Source organism: Salvelinus sp. IW2-2015, linkage group LG5 (assembly GCF_002910315.2).
Source record: "Salvelinus sp. IW2-2015 linkage group LG5, ASM291031v2, whole genome shotgun sequence".
Taxonomy (NCBI): Eukaryota; Metazoa; Chordata; class Actinopteri; order Salmoniformes; family Salmonidae; genus Salvelinus; species Salvelinus sp. IW2-2015.
In genome coordinates this window covers 20,431,010-20,449,359 of record NC_036844.1, presented here as the reverse complement: position 1 = coordinate 20,449,359, position 18,350 = coordinate 20,431,010, and the positions used below count along the sequence as shown (strand labels likewise).

General features: G+C 43.1%; 1 protein-coding gene across 1 annotated transcript in view; it reads left to right on the top strand.

Moving 5' to 3' along the window:
- LOC111964034 (astrotactin-2) overlaps positions 1-18,350 on the top strand; it is a 798,238-nt gene that overhangs the window by 179,419 nt on the left and 600,469 nt on the right. Inside the window, exons 5-7 of the mRNA XM_023987704.3 lie at positions 2,855-2,962; positions 12,586-12,732; positions 13,602-13,769. Coding sequence (XP_023843472.1) covers positions 2,855-2,962; positions 12,586-12,732; positions 13,602-13,769 — 423 coding nt within the window. The remainder of the gene's footprint in view (positions 1-2,854; positions 2,963-12,585; positions 12,733-13,601; positions 13,770-18,350) is intronic.

The following is an 18,350-nucleotide window of genomic DNA, read 5'->3' as shown; positions in this document are numbered from 1 at the left end:
AAATACCTTATTTTATTGACTGCATGAATATTACAAGCCAGAACTCGTGAAGGACTGTCTGCGTCATAAAGATTTGACTTGTAGTTAAAAGTTTTTTCTGGAAAAGTTTGAGTCATTATTTTGCTCTGTTGCCCACAAACTGGTTTATTTGGAAAAGGACTCAATGTGCTGTAAAATTGGGTATAAATGTATGCATCATGTTAGAATACGGTGTGTTAAACATGAACACTGTGGGATGGAGAGAACGAGAAACAAATGTTCAGAGAATGAGGGAACATCCCTATGGTTTAGGCTACCAAGGTAAGATTGAACTAGGCAGACTCAAATTTCTACCCAAAGGTTTCGTTCCTATCCTGTAGTGGAGTGGATGCAGTGTTGAGGAGCTCATAAACACTCACCAATAGCCTACTGACAAGGTCGATGTTTTCTTTATTTCATTTACTCTCTTTTCATTTTCATATAGATATTTTTTTTGTTTACGTTGCCGTGCTTCACTTGTCTGTCCTGTCTCCTGCTAATTAGTGAATATGTTGTTGATACAAGTACTCCACTGTATATACTGTATGATCGGTATATGTGTTTACCCAGTGTTATGTATGCCTTAGGCATGATTATGATTCACAAAGGTGTTTTGCCTATCTTTTAACTGAAAATAATTAAATCCCGCTAGATTGTGGGCCATTTTAGAATGCACCAAGGTGTTTACAAGGCCATGGGGGAGGTGACTATATACCTGTGTGAAGACAATTGGTCAATTTTGCCAAATACAGAATTGGTCATGGAATGCCTACTTACTGTAGGTCTAATCCTTTAGATTTTGTACCCTTTGGTTTGTTGTTGTCTTGAATTGTTTTCTAACTTTGTATCACAATCATTTAACTTGGCTTCCTGCTAATGTTGAACAGTGGGATATAGCCTACTGTATAATACTGTAAGGAATTCAGGGGGTTGCCCTAACCTTTTATAAATACACTGAACAAAAATATAAAAGCAACATGTAAATTGTTGGTTCCATGTTTCATGAGCTGAGGAGTATTTCTGTACTAAAGCCCTTTTGTGGGGTGAAACTCATTCTGATTTGCTGGGCCTGGCTGCCTAGTGAGTGGGCCTATGCCCTCCCAGGCCCACTCATGGCTGCACCCCTGCCCAGTCATGTGAAATCCATAGACCTAATTCATTTATTTAAATTGACTGATTACCTTATATGAACTATAAATCAGTAAAATCTTTGAAATTGTTGCATGTTGCTTTTATATTTTTGTTCAGGTTTTTATGGGTATTATGACACGTCCACTGTGGGGTTCTATTGAGGCTGTTCTGAGGGCAAGGGGGGGGGGGGGGGGGGGTGCAACTCAATATTAGTAAGATGTTCTTAATGTTTGGTATACTTTGTGTATATTGTTTCTCTTTGTTATGGTGAAGGTTTGGTCTCTTATCGTCCTAAGGCTTCCTGCTGCATTCTGATTCTGCAGTTCATCATACATTGTATGTGTGCTGCAATAGCTTTATTCAAGGGTTAACAGGGAGCATGCCTTTCAAGTGCTCCACTCCATAACACACCTTGAAGTGTGCACCGAGCGAGCCCATGCAATCAGGCAAACAGCTTGTCTATTCCAAAGCGTTCAATTGTCCTGCCAGCCTGAACATTTCACAAAGTGAGACATCTAAGAAAACCTTGCCATCAAATTCCTAATTGATGGAAAGGCTAATTTTGTTTTCCCTAAACATAATTAATTCCAAGGACCTGCGTGTGAAAGCTCTATGCGCTTCTGTCTCTTTGGTGCGCTTTTCCGCGAGGCGGCAAATTGGCACATTTAATCCGGTGTTTCAAGTAGATTTACTAATTCACAACACAACATGAAACGGCTTGCCCCAAAGACAGGTAAGCCTAGGCATTTTGTGGTAATTGTGCTTTTAGTTTCTCACAGCCTTTCTTCTTTACGGAGAGATTGTGTTTGTAGTCCTTGAGAGATTAGATTTAAGCAAAATGATTTTAGGAGGAGTTGAGAAACTTTGAATAGGCCTTAGAGTAAACAATTAGAGTTTTAATGCAGTTTACTTTCAATGGCCTGCAGGTAGCTTAGCGGTGAAGTGAGTTGGGCCAGTTAATGAAGGGCCGCTGGTTCAAATCCCCGAGTCTACTAGTTGAAAAATCTGTTGATGTGCCCTTGAGCAAGGCACTTAACCCTACTTGGTCCTGTATAAGAGCATCTGCTAAATAACTTAAATGTTGTGAGTGGGAAATTCAGGGTCATTGGAAACTAAAGAATTATGTTTGCTTTATTGTAGTCTACCAATTGTTTTGGATAAGTGGATCTTGATGGGTCAGTGAGTATTGTATAGGCGTAGTTGGTGGCTGTGGGAAGAAGGAAGAGGGAACATTAAAAGAAAATTGGTTTAATGTGGTGTGTTATTGATTGTAACTAGCTGTCTCCAAAAATACATTGTGTGAGTCCATCCCAGACAGACACTGTAATGGCAGTTTCAGTCGTGGCACAGCCAATGGTTTTGAACAGTGTCTGGGTATTCAAATATCAGTCTATTCACCTCAGTCCTCAGTTCACCTCATTCTCCCCAGGATGGATACATAACTTCCCACATATCAAAACATGATATTACTTCTCAACCATTCTCCATTACCACGTCACTGCTCTTTTCAATGGTGAAAATAACTGAATTCACTGTCTTTCATAAGTTTTGAAGTTGTCATTGAAATAATGTCAAGAGCCTCATATTCTTTCCCAATGATGTAAAGAATGTGTTTCCCAATGATGTCCTGCTTTTAGATTATATTGAAGCCTCTTGTCAGTGATGGCACACAATACATTTTTGACCCAATCCTCTCCTCTTCCAGTGGCTGGTAGTGTGTTTGGTCGCCAAGGAGACTCTGGGTCAGAGGGTGACGATGAGACCCAGCTGAAGTTCTACACAGAGCAGCACAGGGGACGCCGGCGCAGCAGAGGTGAGACTGGAGAAGGCCTGGGTGTGTCTGTATGTGTGTGCGTGCGTTAACGTGTGTGTTTGTGAACACGCATGTGTGTGTCATTGTTCATAAATGTGTGTGGAAAGAGGCGACTATGGCTAGAATTCAATCAAAGTGGATTTCAAGAGTAATTTCCCCTTTTCTGCTATGTGCTTTCTTAAACACTCACAAGAGTGTAAATGAACTTTTTTTCAACTGAAAGACAATGCCCATAGCTTACCCACGATGTTGCACAATGATTTAAGTCAAGTCATTGTATGATATATTTGAGGTTGAAGTGGGAACTCTGAAATGGTAACTTCATATAATTTCCGTGCCAATGCAGTGTTTTCCCTATGATATGACGTGCTAATAGTTTTCAGTGTATTTTTTTTCCCAGGGCTGGGTTTTATTTGAATGTTACCACCCACCAACATGGCATTGTTTATTAATCAGAAACGCCTGCAAAGTTCTTTCTATTCTTGAGTCGTGACTGAGCTGAGCAATAATAGATAATCATTAGATCATTTGTTAAGTTTCACTTATTTGTTAGCTAGTTTGTATAAAAAAAAAAAACTTTAGAAATGGTAAAATTGCTTGTGATATGACTACATTTTGGAACCCCGCCCCCCGTGGGCCCAAGATGAATAGTTTTGACCACGCTCCACTGCCTTTATCGCTGCCTTGATTGGTGCAGCTAGAAATCACAAGTGTCTATCCTATAATGAAAAGGCACCCGTGAAAGAAAATTCCACTATCTTGTTCATTTCTTTTGTGCTGTTGTTACATTTGTATTGGTGTTTCATTTCGTGTCTGATGCGCTCAGGGTGTTGTTACATATCGTTTAAGGCATGCATCATGAGCAAAGTCATTGCAGCCTATCATTTCACTTCCCCTACCTACGAGAGCCAGGGCTTGGCATTGCTGTAGTGCAGCTGAATAGCCTGCCAGCTGTCTACCAAAGGTTGCACCATGCACATTACAATGTAGAAAAGCATGTCTGTAGTCCAAACCATTAAATAGTTTGGCTATTCATATTACCAAACTTCATCTTATTCTTTCTATTTCTATGGCAGATTCGCGGCCACAATGTATGGAAAATCCAACAATAGATGACAAAGTCAAAGATACTGGCTTCCCCTATCCATCTGTGGCAAAGTTTTCCAAAAATGCTTATGACAAATCCAGCTCCAGAACCAGCCATAGCCCAGCCAGCTGGCTAATGCTTTGAATACGGTGTAGCAACAACAGATGACATTAGCTATCTGGATAAGGTTAGCATGCTAGCTAGCTACACTGACAGCTATCAGTGCCCTATTGCTTGTTATTTGTTGTGATGTGGAAATCACCACAATGTTCCCACCCCCAATTCGTGAATATGTATTAGCAGCCTGGATCATTCTTCGGAGGTGGAAGCTAAATAAAAATGTCCACTATAGGACAGGAATGACTTTGAAATAGGGGAAGCATTGGCTTCTGATGGGGGCCTTTTGTCACAAGTCAGGTTCTCCCTTGAGTGTACTACCTGAGGTTGCCACTGGAGAGCACCCTTTGGTTACTTCTAGTTTCCAGGTGACCCTGATTGGCCTTATTGGGATCACCAGGTTCCTCTGTGGACTGGGCCAGTTGCTCAGGTCTCATGTTTTGTTCAGTGTTCTCGTGTGCCCTTGCTTTGTTGTTTTGCTATGAAGACCTTAAGTAAATATTCTGGATTTACCCTTACCTCTGCCTGCTGTGTTTCTCTGTGCCTGGGTCCGAGTTCGTACGAATGTCACAGTAAACCTGAGCCACAAAATGGACGCAGCAGAGATGTCTCCGTCGTCCGAGGGACACTCCGAACTCCACAACTTACGGTCGGCTCTCACTCACCATGGAACAGTGATTGGTCGCCATGAGGCACGCCTGAAGACATTGTCGGAGGATTTAGGAACTCTTGTGTTCACTCTGCAGACAAGACAGACAGGAGCAGCTACTGCTGCACCTGTGGCAGTTTCTAACCCTCCGCTTCCTACCAGCTCATCATCTTCCTCCCCTCGGGAGCCTCATCTCCCGGCACTGGAGCGCTATGAGGGGCATGCTGGGAGGTGTCGTGGGTTCCTGCTCCAATGCTCACTGGCCTTCGAGCTGCAGGCATCGACGTTTCCCTGCAGGAGCGGGGTTTTTCTTTGTTGAGAAGAAGGATGTGGGATTACGTCCCTGTATCGATTACCAGTGTTTAAATAACATTACCATCAAGAACCGTTACCCCCTTCCTCTTATGTCATCAGCTTTTGAGAGACTCCAAGGAGCTACGGTTTCCTCTAAATTGGATTTACGGAATGCGTATTATCTGGTGCGCATCAGACAGGGAGACGAATGGAAGACAGCGTTCAACACTCCTAATGGACATTATGAGTACCGGGATCATGCCGTTTGTACTTACTAATGCTTCAGCCGTTTTCCAAGGCCTTGGTTAGTGATGTGCTGCGCGACTTCCTTCACCAGTTTGTGTACCTAGATAACATCCTCATCTTCTCCAGGTCCATGGTTGAACATGTCCAACATGTCCGCCAGGTCCTTCAAAGACTCCTCGCTCATCACTTGTTCATGAAGGCCAAAAAGTGTGAGTTTCACGTTCCTCAGATCTCCTTCCTCGGGTACATCGTGTCACAGGGCTATGTACTGATGGACTCCCAAAAGGTAGGAGCCTTGGTCAACTGGCCGTGACCCAGCACGGTCAAGCAAGTTCAGCGTTTTTGGGGTTTTGCTCATTTCTACTGGAGATTTGTGAGAAACTTTAGTGCTGTGGCGGCGCCATTGACAATGCTCACCAAGGACTCGGCTGGGCATGTATGCTGGACCCCTGATGCTGAGAAGGCATTCCAGGACCTGAAATGTCGGTTTTCTTCTGCACCCAGTCTCGTTCATGCAGATCCTTCTCTTCCCTTCGTGGTAGAGGTGGATGCCTCTAACGTTGGCGTGGGGGCGGTTCTGTCTCAGCACTCGGCGAAAGACCAAAAGCTTCATCCCTGTGCCTTCTCCTCCAGGCGTCTCACTCCAGCGGAGAGAAGCTATGGTGTCGGCATTCGGGAGCTTCTTGCGGTCAAACTGGCTTTGGAGGAGTGGCGGCACTCGGAACATCCCTTTACAGTTTGGATTGACCACAAGAACCTGGCCTACATCCAGGAGGCTAAATGCCTCAAACGCCGTCAGGCTCGTAGGGCTCTCTTCTTCACTCGGTTCAGATTCACGTTATCTTACCGTCCGGGGTCTAAGAACGTGAAGCCGGATGCCCTTTCTCGCCAGTTCCCCAGCGAGGATCGGCCGCTTGAATCCATCATTCCCAGGCCGCTCATCCTCGCGCCGGTGTCCTGGGGTATAGAGACTGTAGTGAGGGAGGCGCAAGGTAGGGAGGCAGTTCCAGATGGCTGTCCACCTAACAGACTTTTTGTTCCTCTTGGAACAAGTGCACTCACTCGTCGCGTCCCACCTCTCATTCGGGAGGGCAGCGAACACTAGAGTTTGAGGAGGAGGTTTTGGTGTCCCTCGGCGGAGGTGGACACTCGAACCTTTGTGGCTGCCTGTCCGACATGCGCCCGGAACAAGACTCCTTGTCAGCAGCCTCTGGGGCTTCTTCATCCGCAGTCAACACCTTCTTGAACCTGGTCCCATCTCTCTATGGATTTCATCACGGGCCTTCCATCCTCAGAGGGACACACGGCCATCCTGGTCATTGCAGACCGCTTTTCCAAGATGGCACATTTCAGTCCCCTGCCTAAGCTTCCATCTGCACGCGAGACTGCTCAGCTAGTCATTCAGCATGTTTTCCGCCTTCATGGACTTCCTCTGGACATAGTCGCCAACCGTGGCACCCAGATTGCCTCCAGATTTTGGAGGGCATTCTGTACTCTTCTGGGGTCATCAGCCAGTCTGTCCTCGGGTTATCACCCTCAGGTCAACGGTCAAACTGAGCAGGTGAACCAGGATCTGGAAACCGCCTTACGGTGCTGTGTGTCCGCAAACCCCGCCACTTGGAGTCAGCACCTTCCTTGGGTGGGGTATGCACACAACACTCTCCAGTGTTCCTCCACTGGCCTGTCACCATTCCAGGTGTTGTACGGTTATCAGCCCCCCCTGTTTCCAGATCAGGAGATTGAAGTGACTGTTCCTTCCGCTCAATGCCTCATCTCTCGTTGCCGCTGGACCTGGAAGAGGGCTCGGTCAGCGCTCCTGAGGTCCTCAGCTCGGGTTCAACGACAGGCCAACCATCATCGCCACCTGATTCCCCTCCTGCATCCAGGCCAGATGGTCTGGTGTCTACTAGGGATCTGACTCTACGCGTGGAATCTAGGAAGTTGGCTCCCCGGTACATTGGGCCATTCAAGGTTCTTGAACCCAGTGGCCTGTCGTCTTCGTCTTCCCCGGTCCATGAGGGTTCATCCCACATCTCCAGACTCAAGCCTGTGGTGTTCAGTCCTCTGGTTCCGGCCACTCGACCTCCACCTCCGCCTCGCATGCTAGCGGGACAACCAGCCTACATGGTGTGACGCATCCTCTCCCGTCGTCAGTTCCGGCGAGGGACTCAGTATCCCGTGGACTGGGAGTGTTACGGGCCTGAGGAATGTTCTGGGGTTCCAGCCCGGGACATTTTGGTCCCCGGATTCATTCGGGACTTCCGTCGATGTTCAGCTACCCCTGGTGGAATGCTTGGGGGGGGGGGGGGGGGGACCCCTGATTGGGCTTATTGGGATCTTTTGGGGGGTGGTCCCGGGTGATCCAGGTGACCCTGATTGGGCTTATTGGGATCACCTGCTGGATGACTATTTAGGTTCCTCTGTGGACTGGTCAGGTCTCATGTTATGTTCAGTGTTCTCGTGGGCCCTTGCTTTGATGTTTTGCTATGAAGACCTTAAGTAAATATTCTGGATTTACCCTTTGTTTCTCTGCGCCTGGGTCCGAGTTTGTACTAGCACTAATGTCACACCTTTAAGTGCATTTGCACAGCAGCTTGCTCTCAAGTGGACAATTGATAAAAATATGCCTGCTGATGTTCTCAGTACTGACTACAAACTTTGCTGAGAAACTTGAGGATTTCAAAAATCCAGTATCAACTCCCTTGACCCAGCCCTGGGACAGGCTGCTATGCAAATGAGTCTCATTTTCCAAATTCAACCAGATGTCAACCCCATTAGCTAATTTTCTATCACTGACAGAACCAAACCAGAGTTTAGATAGACCAGTGAATGAAAATGTTTCTGTCTAATATAAAATATTGAGTCTCCATGAACTTCAGCTAAATTTGCACTGAAGCAGCCGAAGCCATTGAACAAACAAAATCCTACCACCAGAGGATCTTTCACCATTGGGTGAACTCCAAATCTACTTTAAAAACAGAACAATTTAGTAACAGCAAAAATAACAGTGCAACTGCAAATGTGGCTGACAGATCAATTGATTGTTTCTGACAGCGAAGGAGATGTTAAAATGCAATGTGACTGTTGGGGAGCATGGCAGGGACTAAGTCGACTGAAGTAGAAATATATATATTTGGATTTGTTTGCGTAGCTGGAAGCAGTGAAGACGTTGTTATCCCCAGAGTGGTGTTAAGATGGATCTCTAGCACCATCATGACACTCAGCAGATACATGAGCTGAAGAAAATGGAGTCTGAATGATAAGCAAGCTGAATAAGATGCCTTAATGGATGCCATGATTTAGTCTGCATAACCAAACTGCCATTTGATAGTATTGTGTGTGCGCCTTTGTGCCTGTGTGTGTGTTTGTGTTCTCGAATGTCCTTGTGAATGTGCACCCCTTTCTTTTTTGTATGTTTGTGAGTGTGTGCCTTTGCATTATAAAGAATGGACAGTTTTTGTAGGGGTTGATCCATTTTTTATTAGGTCAAATCAAACCTCAAAATCACTACAAGTTTTCATTTCCCGCTGTGCAGGGAAATTCTCAGCAACAAAAGAGTGATCAAATTATGATTGTTAATTATTATCCTTATTATTAGCAACGGTCATTGAAATTGTTAAAAGGTTTTAAAAACAATTATAATAAATGCAACAGTTGGACAATGGATGCAGATACTCCAAACTTTTTGAATTTATAATCCACCAGATATTGATTTAATTATAGCACACAAAACATTTTACTGGCACGGACAAATAATGAATGGAGTTCAGGGATTTTGGTGGTATTTCAGGTATTCAATTCATTGTAAAATGTCACCTTTTGTATGCAATCATATATACATTTGCTTATTGTACCAGGTATTTGGTTTATATTTTTTTATGCAACATTTGATTAATACACCGTGCTATATTTGCATATATGAATGAACACATTTACATAAATGGGTGGAATAGGGCTGCAACCACCAAACACTTGCTGTCTACCTGCACACCTCATTAAATACTGTTCTCTTGCGTAATTCAGCAAGTGTGTCAATAGCATGATACCCTTGGATTACACCTATCTATACATACATTACATTGTTTGCGAGATCATTCATAATATCACTATAATCCGAGTGTTCATTTTTGGAAGTTGCTCTCATTTCAGAGCATCCAATTTGCAAATATTTCAACTGTATTAAATGATTCCTTTTGAAATTCCACAAAAATTAATACCCACCAAAATAAAGTTATCTTTCTTCTCTTTCTTGTGTTGTAAGTGGCAAGATTATATGTTAAATCCCCGACAAAGCTTTAGCGTTCTTATAGATTCAATGGTAAGACAATGTATTCCATTGAGCCCATTTCAGCCATTACTGGAGTGTGTTTGACAGGTCATTACAAACATTTCCGTGGTTGTTACGTTAATGGGAAAAAAGCATCAGGCACAACCAAGAGTATGAAAGAGTCGCAGGCGTAACATGAAAGCAATCAATACAGCCACATTTAAGTGACAAGTGTATTCTGCACCACTCGAACACAGGAAATAGATGGCTGAAAAGGAACTCAGGTGGGTGGAGCATGTGCGTTGCTAGTATTATGCCTGTAAGCTTATCTTAGCTGTTGGCTGCACTACAGACTGCTCTATAAAAGGACACTTAGACTCACTCTGACTCGAGGGAGGGACTCGAGTCAGAGTGAAAGAGAGAGAGGGAGTTGATTGAGTGTGGTACAAATTCATATTGTTTGTGTGCGTGTGCGTACCTACTGTGCATGTGTGCATTTAGCATTATGTAGTTATGTTTGCAGTTGGCTAGTGTGTATGTGTGTTTGTGTGTTTGCTTCCCTTTATGCCGTTTTCTGTGTGTGAATGAGTGTGTGAGCGTCCATATATATGTTCCCAACCTATCATCCCTTGTGTGGATGTGTGGGCGTGTGGCCGTGTGTGTGCATCTGTTAGTGTACTTTGTGGGCTTTTACAGTAATTGAGGGCCTCCTCACAGACCTAATCATTCCTGAGTGTTCACACAGATGAGATTAGTTGCCGGGGAGCTGTTGTCATAGACACCCACTGCTCCAGTCCGGCTGAGATGGCAGGGTCATTAGATACATCCAGATCTCTCAATTTCTGTTCCCCCTCAATTTCTGTATCTCTTTCTCCCTCTTTTCCTCTTGTCCTGTTTCTATCTCTGTCTATACTCTCTTCTCACTCACTCACTCTCCACACACACACACACACACACACACACACACACACACACACACACACACACACACACACACACACACACACACACACACACACACACACACACACACACACACACACACACACACACACACACACACACACACACACACACACACACACACACACACACACACACAACACACATACACACACACACACACACACACACACACACACACACACACACACACGAGTCCAGTGAATGTAGGCAGTGGGGATCATTACTGTCCATCCACCCAAGTGATTGAAGTGTTTTTTTATCAGCCTCAGTCTAAGAGCCTCATAGCATCAGATCCATAGATCCCCCTTGTCTAACTTCTCCACTCCCCCACTGTACTGAGATTCTCATTAGTGGGTGTTCTGAATCATGTTTCACCTTACTTTCCTATCCTTTCCTATGAAATTAAGGTGAAAATCTCCAGCACTTCCATAGCAATCATTCCCCCATTTGCTGGAAATAGCAGCTACTGTAATGTAACACGGGCACTGTATGAGCCATATGTGTAAGGATGTTTTCAGAAATGTGATTTCAGGAGTTGAAATTAGGTATATGTCAAGGTAACAAGCTATTCTTTAACTGGAAGGAAAAGTAAAGTGGTGTCATTACACGTCATTGAGAAGCAAAGAGCAGGCAGTTAATTGACTCTCAATAACAGCTATGCCCTCACCTTGGTGACTGGTAAGCTAGCACTTAAAATGACACCTACCTGCTAGGATAAATGTCACTCTATGGGAGATCATTCATCATCATTTCAGATGCCTTTCTCCCCAATGTGGAGAGAAGTTTACAGAAACCCAAAGTGCATCCAAAACAAGCCATCTCTAACACTGTCAGAGGTGATGGTGTCATTTTTCAGCGACACTAGATGTCGTACTGGTGGAAAGAGGCTGGGCCTTCTTAACTCATCTTTTATCATGGCAATGAATTGCCTCTGCTGGACTCCAGCCATTATACTGTTCATAAATCAGTTTAGAAAGAACCCTGGATGGTTCAGAGCTCATGGCCAAAACTCCAATCAAAACACAACAACTCAACCTAACTGTGTACATCTACAGGAGCCGGAAGCTAACGGGATTATCTGCTGTGTTTTTGTTTTTGTTTTTCACAAAGCTAGAATGAATCAAATCAAACTTTATTTGTCACATCACCGAATACAACAGGTGTAGATTTTACCGTGAAATGCTTACTTACATGCCCTTAAACAACAGTGTAGTTCAAGAAGAGTTAAGAAAAGATTTACCAAGTAGAATAAAATAAAAAGTTATAATAAAAACTTCTACAATTAGAATAACAATATCGAGGCTATATACAGGGGGCACCGGTACCGAGTCAGTGTGCAGGGCCACAGGTTAATTGAGGTAATTTGTACATGTAGGTGGGGGTGAAGGGACAATGCATAGATAATAAACAGTGAGTAGCAGCAGTGTACAAAAGGGATGGGGGGAGGGGTCCATGTAAATTATCCGGTTGCGATTTTATTAATTGTTCTGCAGTCTTATTTCTTGGGGGTAGAAGCTGTTGATGAGCCTTTTGGTCCTAGACTTGGCGCCCCGGTACCACTTGCCGTGCGGTAGCAGAGAAATCTATAACTTGGGTGACTGGAGTCTCTGACAATTTTATGGGCTTTCTTCTGACACCGCCTATTATATAGGTCCTGGAGGGCAGGAAGCTTGGCCCCAGTGATATACTGGGCCATACGCACTACCCTCTGTAGCGACCAGCGTTTGTTGTGTTATAAAGTACATTTTTGGTGTTAGGAAGATTGTGTGCGAAAGTAAACTGTTTGATAGTTTTAGACCAACTACAGCGGTTTTGACATGTTGGTGATCCTTTTAAGCCACGGTGCAGATTCAAGAGGCATTTTCAGAAAAGAGAAGAGTTCATGTTCCAGTTTTTTGTGTGGGTTTGAATACATTTCTTGTTGTGTCTTAATAGCTGAAGTCATATTTTGCATGTTTTCCCTGCATTTTCCCTGAGTTTTTTTCCCCTGCCCTCAGGTTGTCCACACAGTCCGATGAACAAAGCCACTCTGACGTTGATCACCATCAGTACGTGTGTCCTGGCTGTGGTTTACGGCACACAGCTCCCCTGCTCTCTCACTGTCAAGGTCACTCTCCACGTGCCTGAACACTTTGTCGCCGACGGTTAGTATCCCCCATCAACTCGCTCTCTCGCTCTCTCATAAACATGCCCACTGTGTCAAAACTGCATCAGGGAATACATGCTGACAGAATAAGCAAATATACTAGATAGTCTACAGTGGAAGTAGCATCAATACCTTCATTAAGCATGCTAATTGTGCTGTAGATAACATGTTCATTGAAATGTATCTTCAAAAGACGAGAATTATTGTCACGATCGCTGGAATAATTATCGGACCAAACTGCAGCGCGATATGGTTTCCACGTAATATTTATTAGAAAACGCACAAAACAACAAAGAAAGAACGAAACAAACAACGAACCGTGACTACAGAGGTGCTACGTGCACTAACTCAAAACAATATCCCACAAACCACAGGTGGAAAAAGGCTACCTAAATATGATCCCCAATTAGAGACATCGATTACCAGCTGCCTCTAATTGGGAATCATACAAAATCACCAACATAGAAAAACAAAACTAGAATCCCACAAAGAAATAATAAACCAGACTAACCCCTAGTCACGCCCTGACCTACTCCACCATAGAAAATAAAGGCTCTCTATGGTCAGGACGTGACACTTATAATATTGATATTTTTTAACTTCTTAACTTTATTTTCATTATTTTCAAATTGTAACTAATGCATAATTGAATATCCAGTTTGAATAACCAGTTCTATGGTATATCCAGCTACCATAGTAAGAAGAGAACAGCCAGGTTGTTAGCAGTAGAAAAATCTTCACTTTAATAAACCTGGATATGTTATACTGAGCAGTGAATGATGGATGATCCTGTAGTACTTCACACTACATGATCTGCTGAGATAAATGCGATGAGTAAAAATGTGTTCTGTTATCTCTTGGTTCCAGGAAGCAGTTTTGTGGTGAGCATGGGCAGTTTCCTGGATGTGTCTAACTGGCTGAACCCTGCCAAACTGACCCTTTATTACCAGACGAACTCCTCCACCCAGTGGGTCAGAGATTACTGTGGCCAGAGGACCACTGAGCCCTGCGAACAGCTGTGTGACCAAGAGACAGGTTAGTGACACACACACACACAACACAACACACAACACACACACACACACACACAACACACACCACACACACACACACACACACACACACACACACACACACACACACACACACACACACACACACACACACACACACACACACAGAGAGCCACGTATATGTCCCTGCTGCAATCCCCAGACAGTTCCCTTGGAACAGAACATTGTCTCAAGGTTCGGTGGTATATAACACGGCTGGACTGAGGGTTACCCGCTGATGGGATCTCTTCGGCAAATACATTTATTTGCTCTTGACCTTCAGTGCTAATCTCAGGCTCTGGGTCTCATTCAACCCCCGCCAGCTCCGGTTAGGAGTCAAACAGATAAGAGTGGCCAATGTCAGAGTACTGTGTGGAGAATATTACCCTCCTCTCCACATCATCTCAATGTGCTTTTAGCACAGCATCGGGCTTGACATTTAGACTTGCTGTCTGATAGCTTTGATACTTCCCTATCGCAGACCCCTTTCTTTTCACACCAATACTGAAGGCTATAGACTTTTAAACAACTTTCCTTCAACCTTAAATGTCTTAAAGGAGCCCCCTGAGACCCTAAAATGTGTTGTCAGACGTGAGATATTATGAATGATGATGAATTAGCGCCGCGGCTAAGCTAAGTAAACAGTAAAGGTTAATAAAAGTGAAGGTGAGGCAAGGAAATGGGGTGTCACACTCCACGGGTTTATGCTGCGTTCGTGGAAACCCTGGAACTCTGCTGAGATCTATAGAATAGGGCTATTGAATGCTGTATCAGGGATATCACAGGAATATTTGGGGGGTCTAGGAGGGCAAGTGTTCTCTTTAAGAGATGGCAGGGACTCAAGAATGATTCCAATAATGGTTTGAGACTAGACGGGAATGGTGATGTCATTTTTATGGCGGGTTGACTTGAAGTTCCTGTTTGATTATAATTAGGGCCTAGAGTTTTTCCTGGCATCTTGACAGGATCAGGAAAAACAGGGCCCTAGTAATAACTTGACTACAAACTCGCCTTGCCGGCTGCATGAACTATATTTCTGGTGCCGTAGGAACAAGTCAGCATCGAGAGCCGTTCAACATTACTATCCATTGTGTGTTTAAACTATTTGACACCTCCACCGTCGAAACAATCACTTGCCGTTTTTCAATGGATAAATGTCTGTGAAGAAAAACACACATATTTAGCATAACCACTCCATCATTCACACACACAACCAACCGCACATGGGGCAGATGCCTGGCCAACTGTAGTAGGATTTTAATTTGAACAATTGCTTTCCCTTATTAAATCATTCAACATGGGCCACTGTGGTCCAACCTAATGGCTCATGCTCCTGTATTTATGGGCTTTAATTGCAATCAGCCAACAAAAAGGTAGAAGACCCCTTGGTAATGACTATTAGAGTCAATAGGTTGGAACGCTATCAAAGCCCTATCCCTCACTAGTTAGAGTCATGGTGCAGAATCACTGATTTGCCAGATGTGTTTCGTTGATTCGTTCCTCTATTTTTCTTCATCAATTACCCCCACTTAGTGACTAGTATGCGTTGAAGGGCCAGTGTCATGTAAATGTGAAGTGTTACTTTAGTTTTTAAATCTAGTTCTCACAGAGTGAGCAGAGAGAGGCTTTGCGTTGTCCAAGCCCCTGTAGTATAGAAACTCAGCCAGGTAGACAAATCTTCTCACCGGGGTGGAAAACCATCACTTCAGAACCATCACTTTGTGTTATAATCATCAATCTGGATGCTGTGTCTCGGAAAGGAAGTTGTCTGATATCAGATTAAGGAGGACATATTCCACCACAGGCCTGTGGAGTCCTGGGTGGGGGCCTAACCGACATGCAGGTGGGTTATAATGGGATGTTTGTAACAGTCTGTCAGCACCTGGTCCATGAGGGGCCGGTCTGTAGGATATTGTTGTCTGGAGCATCAGTAAACCAGATGATGTCGGTTAAATCAGCATTGAAGTTGTAAAGACCTTCAGTCAAAACTGACTTAAAGCGATCTTTCTGTTTATATAAAGAAAGACATCTGAGGAAATGAAGTTGAACATTTTGTCCTGTTCCACAGTTTATTTGAACCCACATGAAACCCACGACACAAAAACAGTGTAGTACTAAGTTTTCATTAAGTTATTCCTCAAATGAACTTTTTTATGCTGACCCAGTCCCCAATTATTATATATATATATATATACTGTATATATTTTTAAATAAGACCGTAAAATGTCTGGTCCCCTGGGTGGGATACTTCCCCCTGTCATAATGTAGTAGAGCCAGTCTAAGCTTATTAAAATGAATTACATGCTGTATTGTATGTGCAATTTATATCACCCCAGACAAGGGCATGTTGAGGGCTGATGCATAATGGAATATAGTAGGAGGCCACTCAACATGCCAGACATGAACTGATGAACTTGGCACTGGCAGCACCCTCTGTCTGTGTCAGTTGGTAAGAAGGCCAACTGTTTTATTCAAATCTGGACCGGCAAATCACTATACTATGTCCTGCACATACAGTGACATCAGAAAGTATTCATACCCCTTGACTTATTCCACATGTTGTTGTGTTACAGCCTGAATTCAAAATGGATTAAATATTTAAAAATATCTAAACCATCTACACACGATACCCCATAATGACAAAGTGAAAACATGTTTTTAGAAATGTTAGCAGACTTATTGAAAATGAAATACCAAAATATGTCTAATTGACATAACTATTCACACAAGTCTCTAAGAGCTTTGCAGACATGGATTGTACAATATTTTTTTATTATAAAAAAAATTCTTCAAGCTCTGTCAATTTGGTTGTTGATCATTGCTAGACAACAATTGTCAAGTCTTACCATAGATTTTCAAGTCAATTTAAGCTAAACTAGGCCACTCAGGAACATTCAATGTCCTCTTGGTAAGCAACTCCAGTGTATATTTGGCTTTGTGTTTTAGGTTATTGTCCTGCTGAAAGGTTAATTCATTTCCCAGTGTCTGGTGGGAAGCAGACTGAACCAGGTTTTTCTCTAGGATTTTGCCTGTGCTTAGGTCCATTGCATTTCTTTTTTATCATTAAAATCTCCCAGTCCTTCACGATTACAAGCACACACATAACATGATGCAGCCACCACTATGCTTGGAAATATGGAGAGTGGTACTCAGTAATGTGTTGTATTGGATTTTCCCCAAACATAACAAAAAGTAAATTGCGTTGCCACATTTTTTGAAGTATTACTTTAGTGCCATGTTACAAACACAATGTATATTTTGGAATATTTGTTATTTTGTACGGGCTTCTTTCTTTTCAATCAATTAGGTTAGTATTGTGGAGTAACTACAATGTTGTTGATCCATCCTCAGTTTTCTCCTATCACAGCCATTAAACTCTGTAACTGTTTAAAGTCCATGCATCTTATTATCTGACTTGTTAAGAAATATTTACTCCTGAACATATTTAAGCTTGCCATAACTAATGGGTTGAATACTTATTGACTCAAGACATTTCAGCTTTTCATTTTCTATTATTTCTGAAAACAAAGTTTCACTTTGACATTATGGGATATTGTGTGTAGGCCAGTGACACAAAAACTTTTACCAATTTTAAATGCAGGCTACACAACAAAATGTGGAAAAAGTGAAGCGGTGTGAAAACTTTCTGAAGGCACTGTACAGTACCTAAACGACTTTTCTGCTAAATTGGGAAACATACTGTAGACATATTTTAAAGGTTAGTATTTTAGACAATACAGCTATTACTTTTTCAGATAATCTGAACTACTGTATGTGATGTTCTTGGCATGCTGTTTCCTTGTGCTGTTATTAATAATATGGTTATGAAATGTTACCTTTCTATTTCCCGTGTGATGTTCTAGTACCCATAGACATTCAGCCTACCAAAATAGCATGCTTCAATTTATCTGCTGTTTTTCCTCTGCAATTTAAAAGCCAATGTTTTCACGATGGTTAGGTACACTGTACAGAGCATTTTCTCTTGCTCGCTCTCACTCTCTTTCTCTCTCTCTCCCTCAAAAGGAAAGGGACTGTTCGAGTCAGTAATTGGCAACAAATGCACTGTCTCTTTGGAGGCTTCTCATCTCTTCCTAGAGGGAATTTAAAGTCGTTCCTCAAAAGAGCACATTCTCATGTTTTCATCTGCGTCATCCAGCGCACAAGTAGACCCAGCAGAGAGGAAATGGAGACACACTTTCTTTATGCTGTTTTCCTCTCAAAGTGTGTCTTTGTTCCGCTCGTCTGGGCCTAGAACCTGGATGGCGTTCTGTGTGTGTGTCTGTGAGAGTGTGTCCACAAAAGCGGAATTGTGGCACAGAGAAGGAAGGGGAGAAAATGGAGATGGGAGAAAGAGAAGGGGATGTGTTGACATAATTGAAATGATAGCTTTCAGCGAGCTAGCCCCCTTTCAGATACACAAGCAGCCGAGCATGTGTGAGATAGAACTCTGAGGATATATACAGTACCAGTCAAAAGTTTGGACACTCTTACTCATTCCAGGGTTTTCTTTATTTGTACTATTTTCTACATTGTAGAATAATAGAGAAGACATCAAAACGATGAC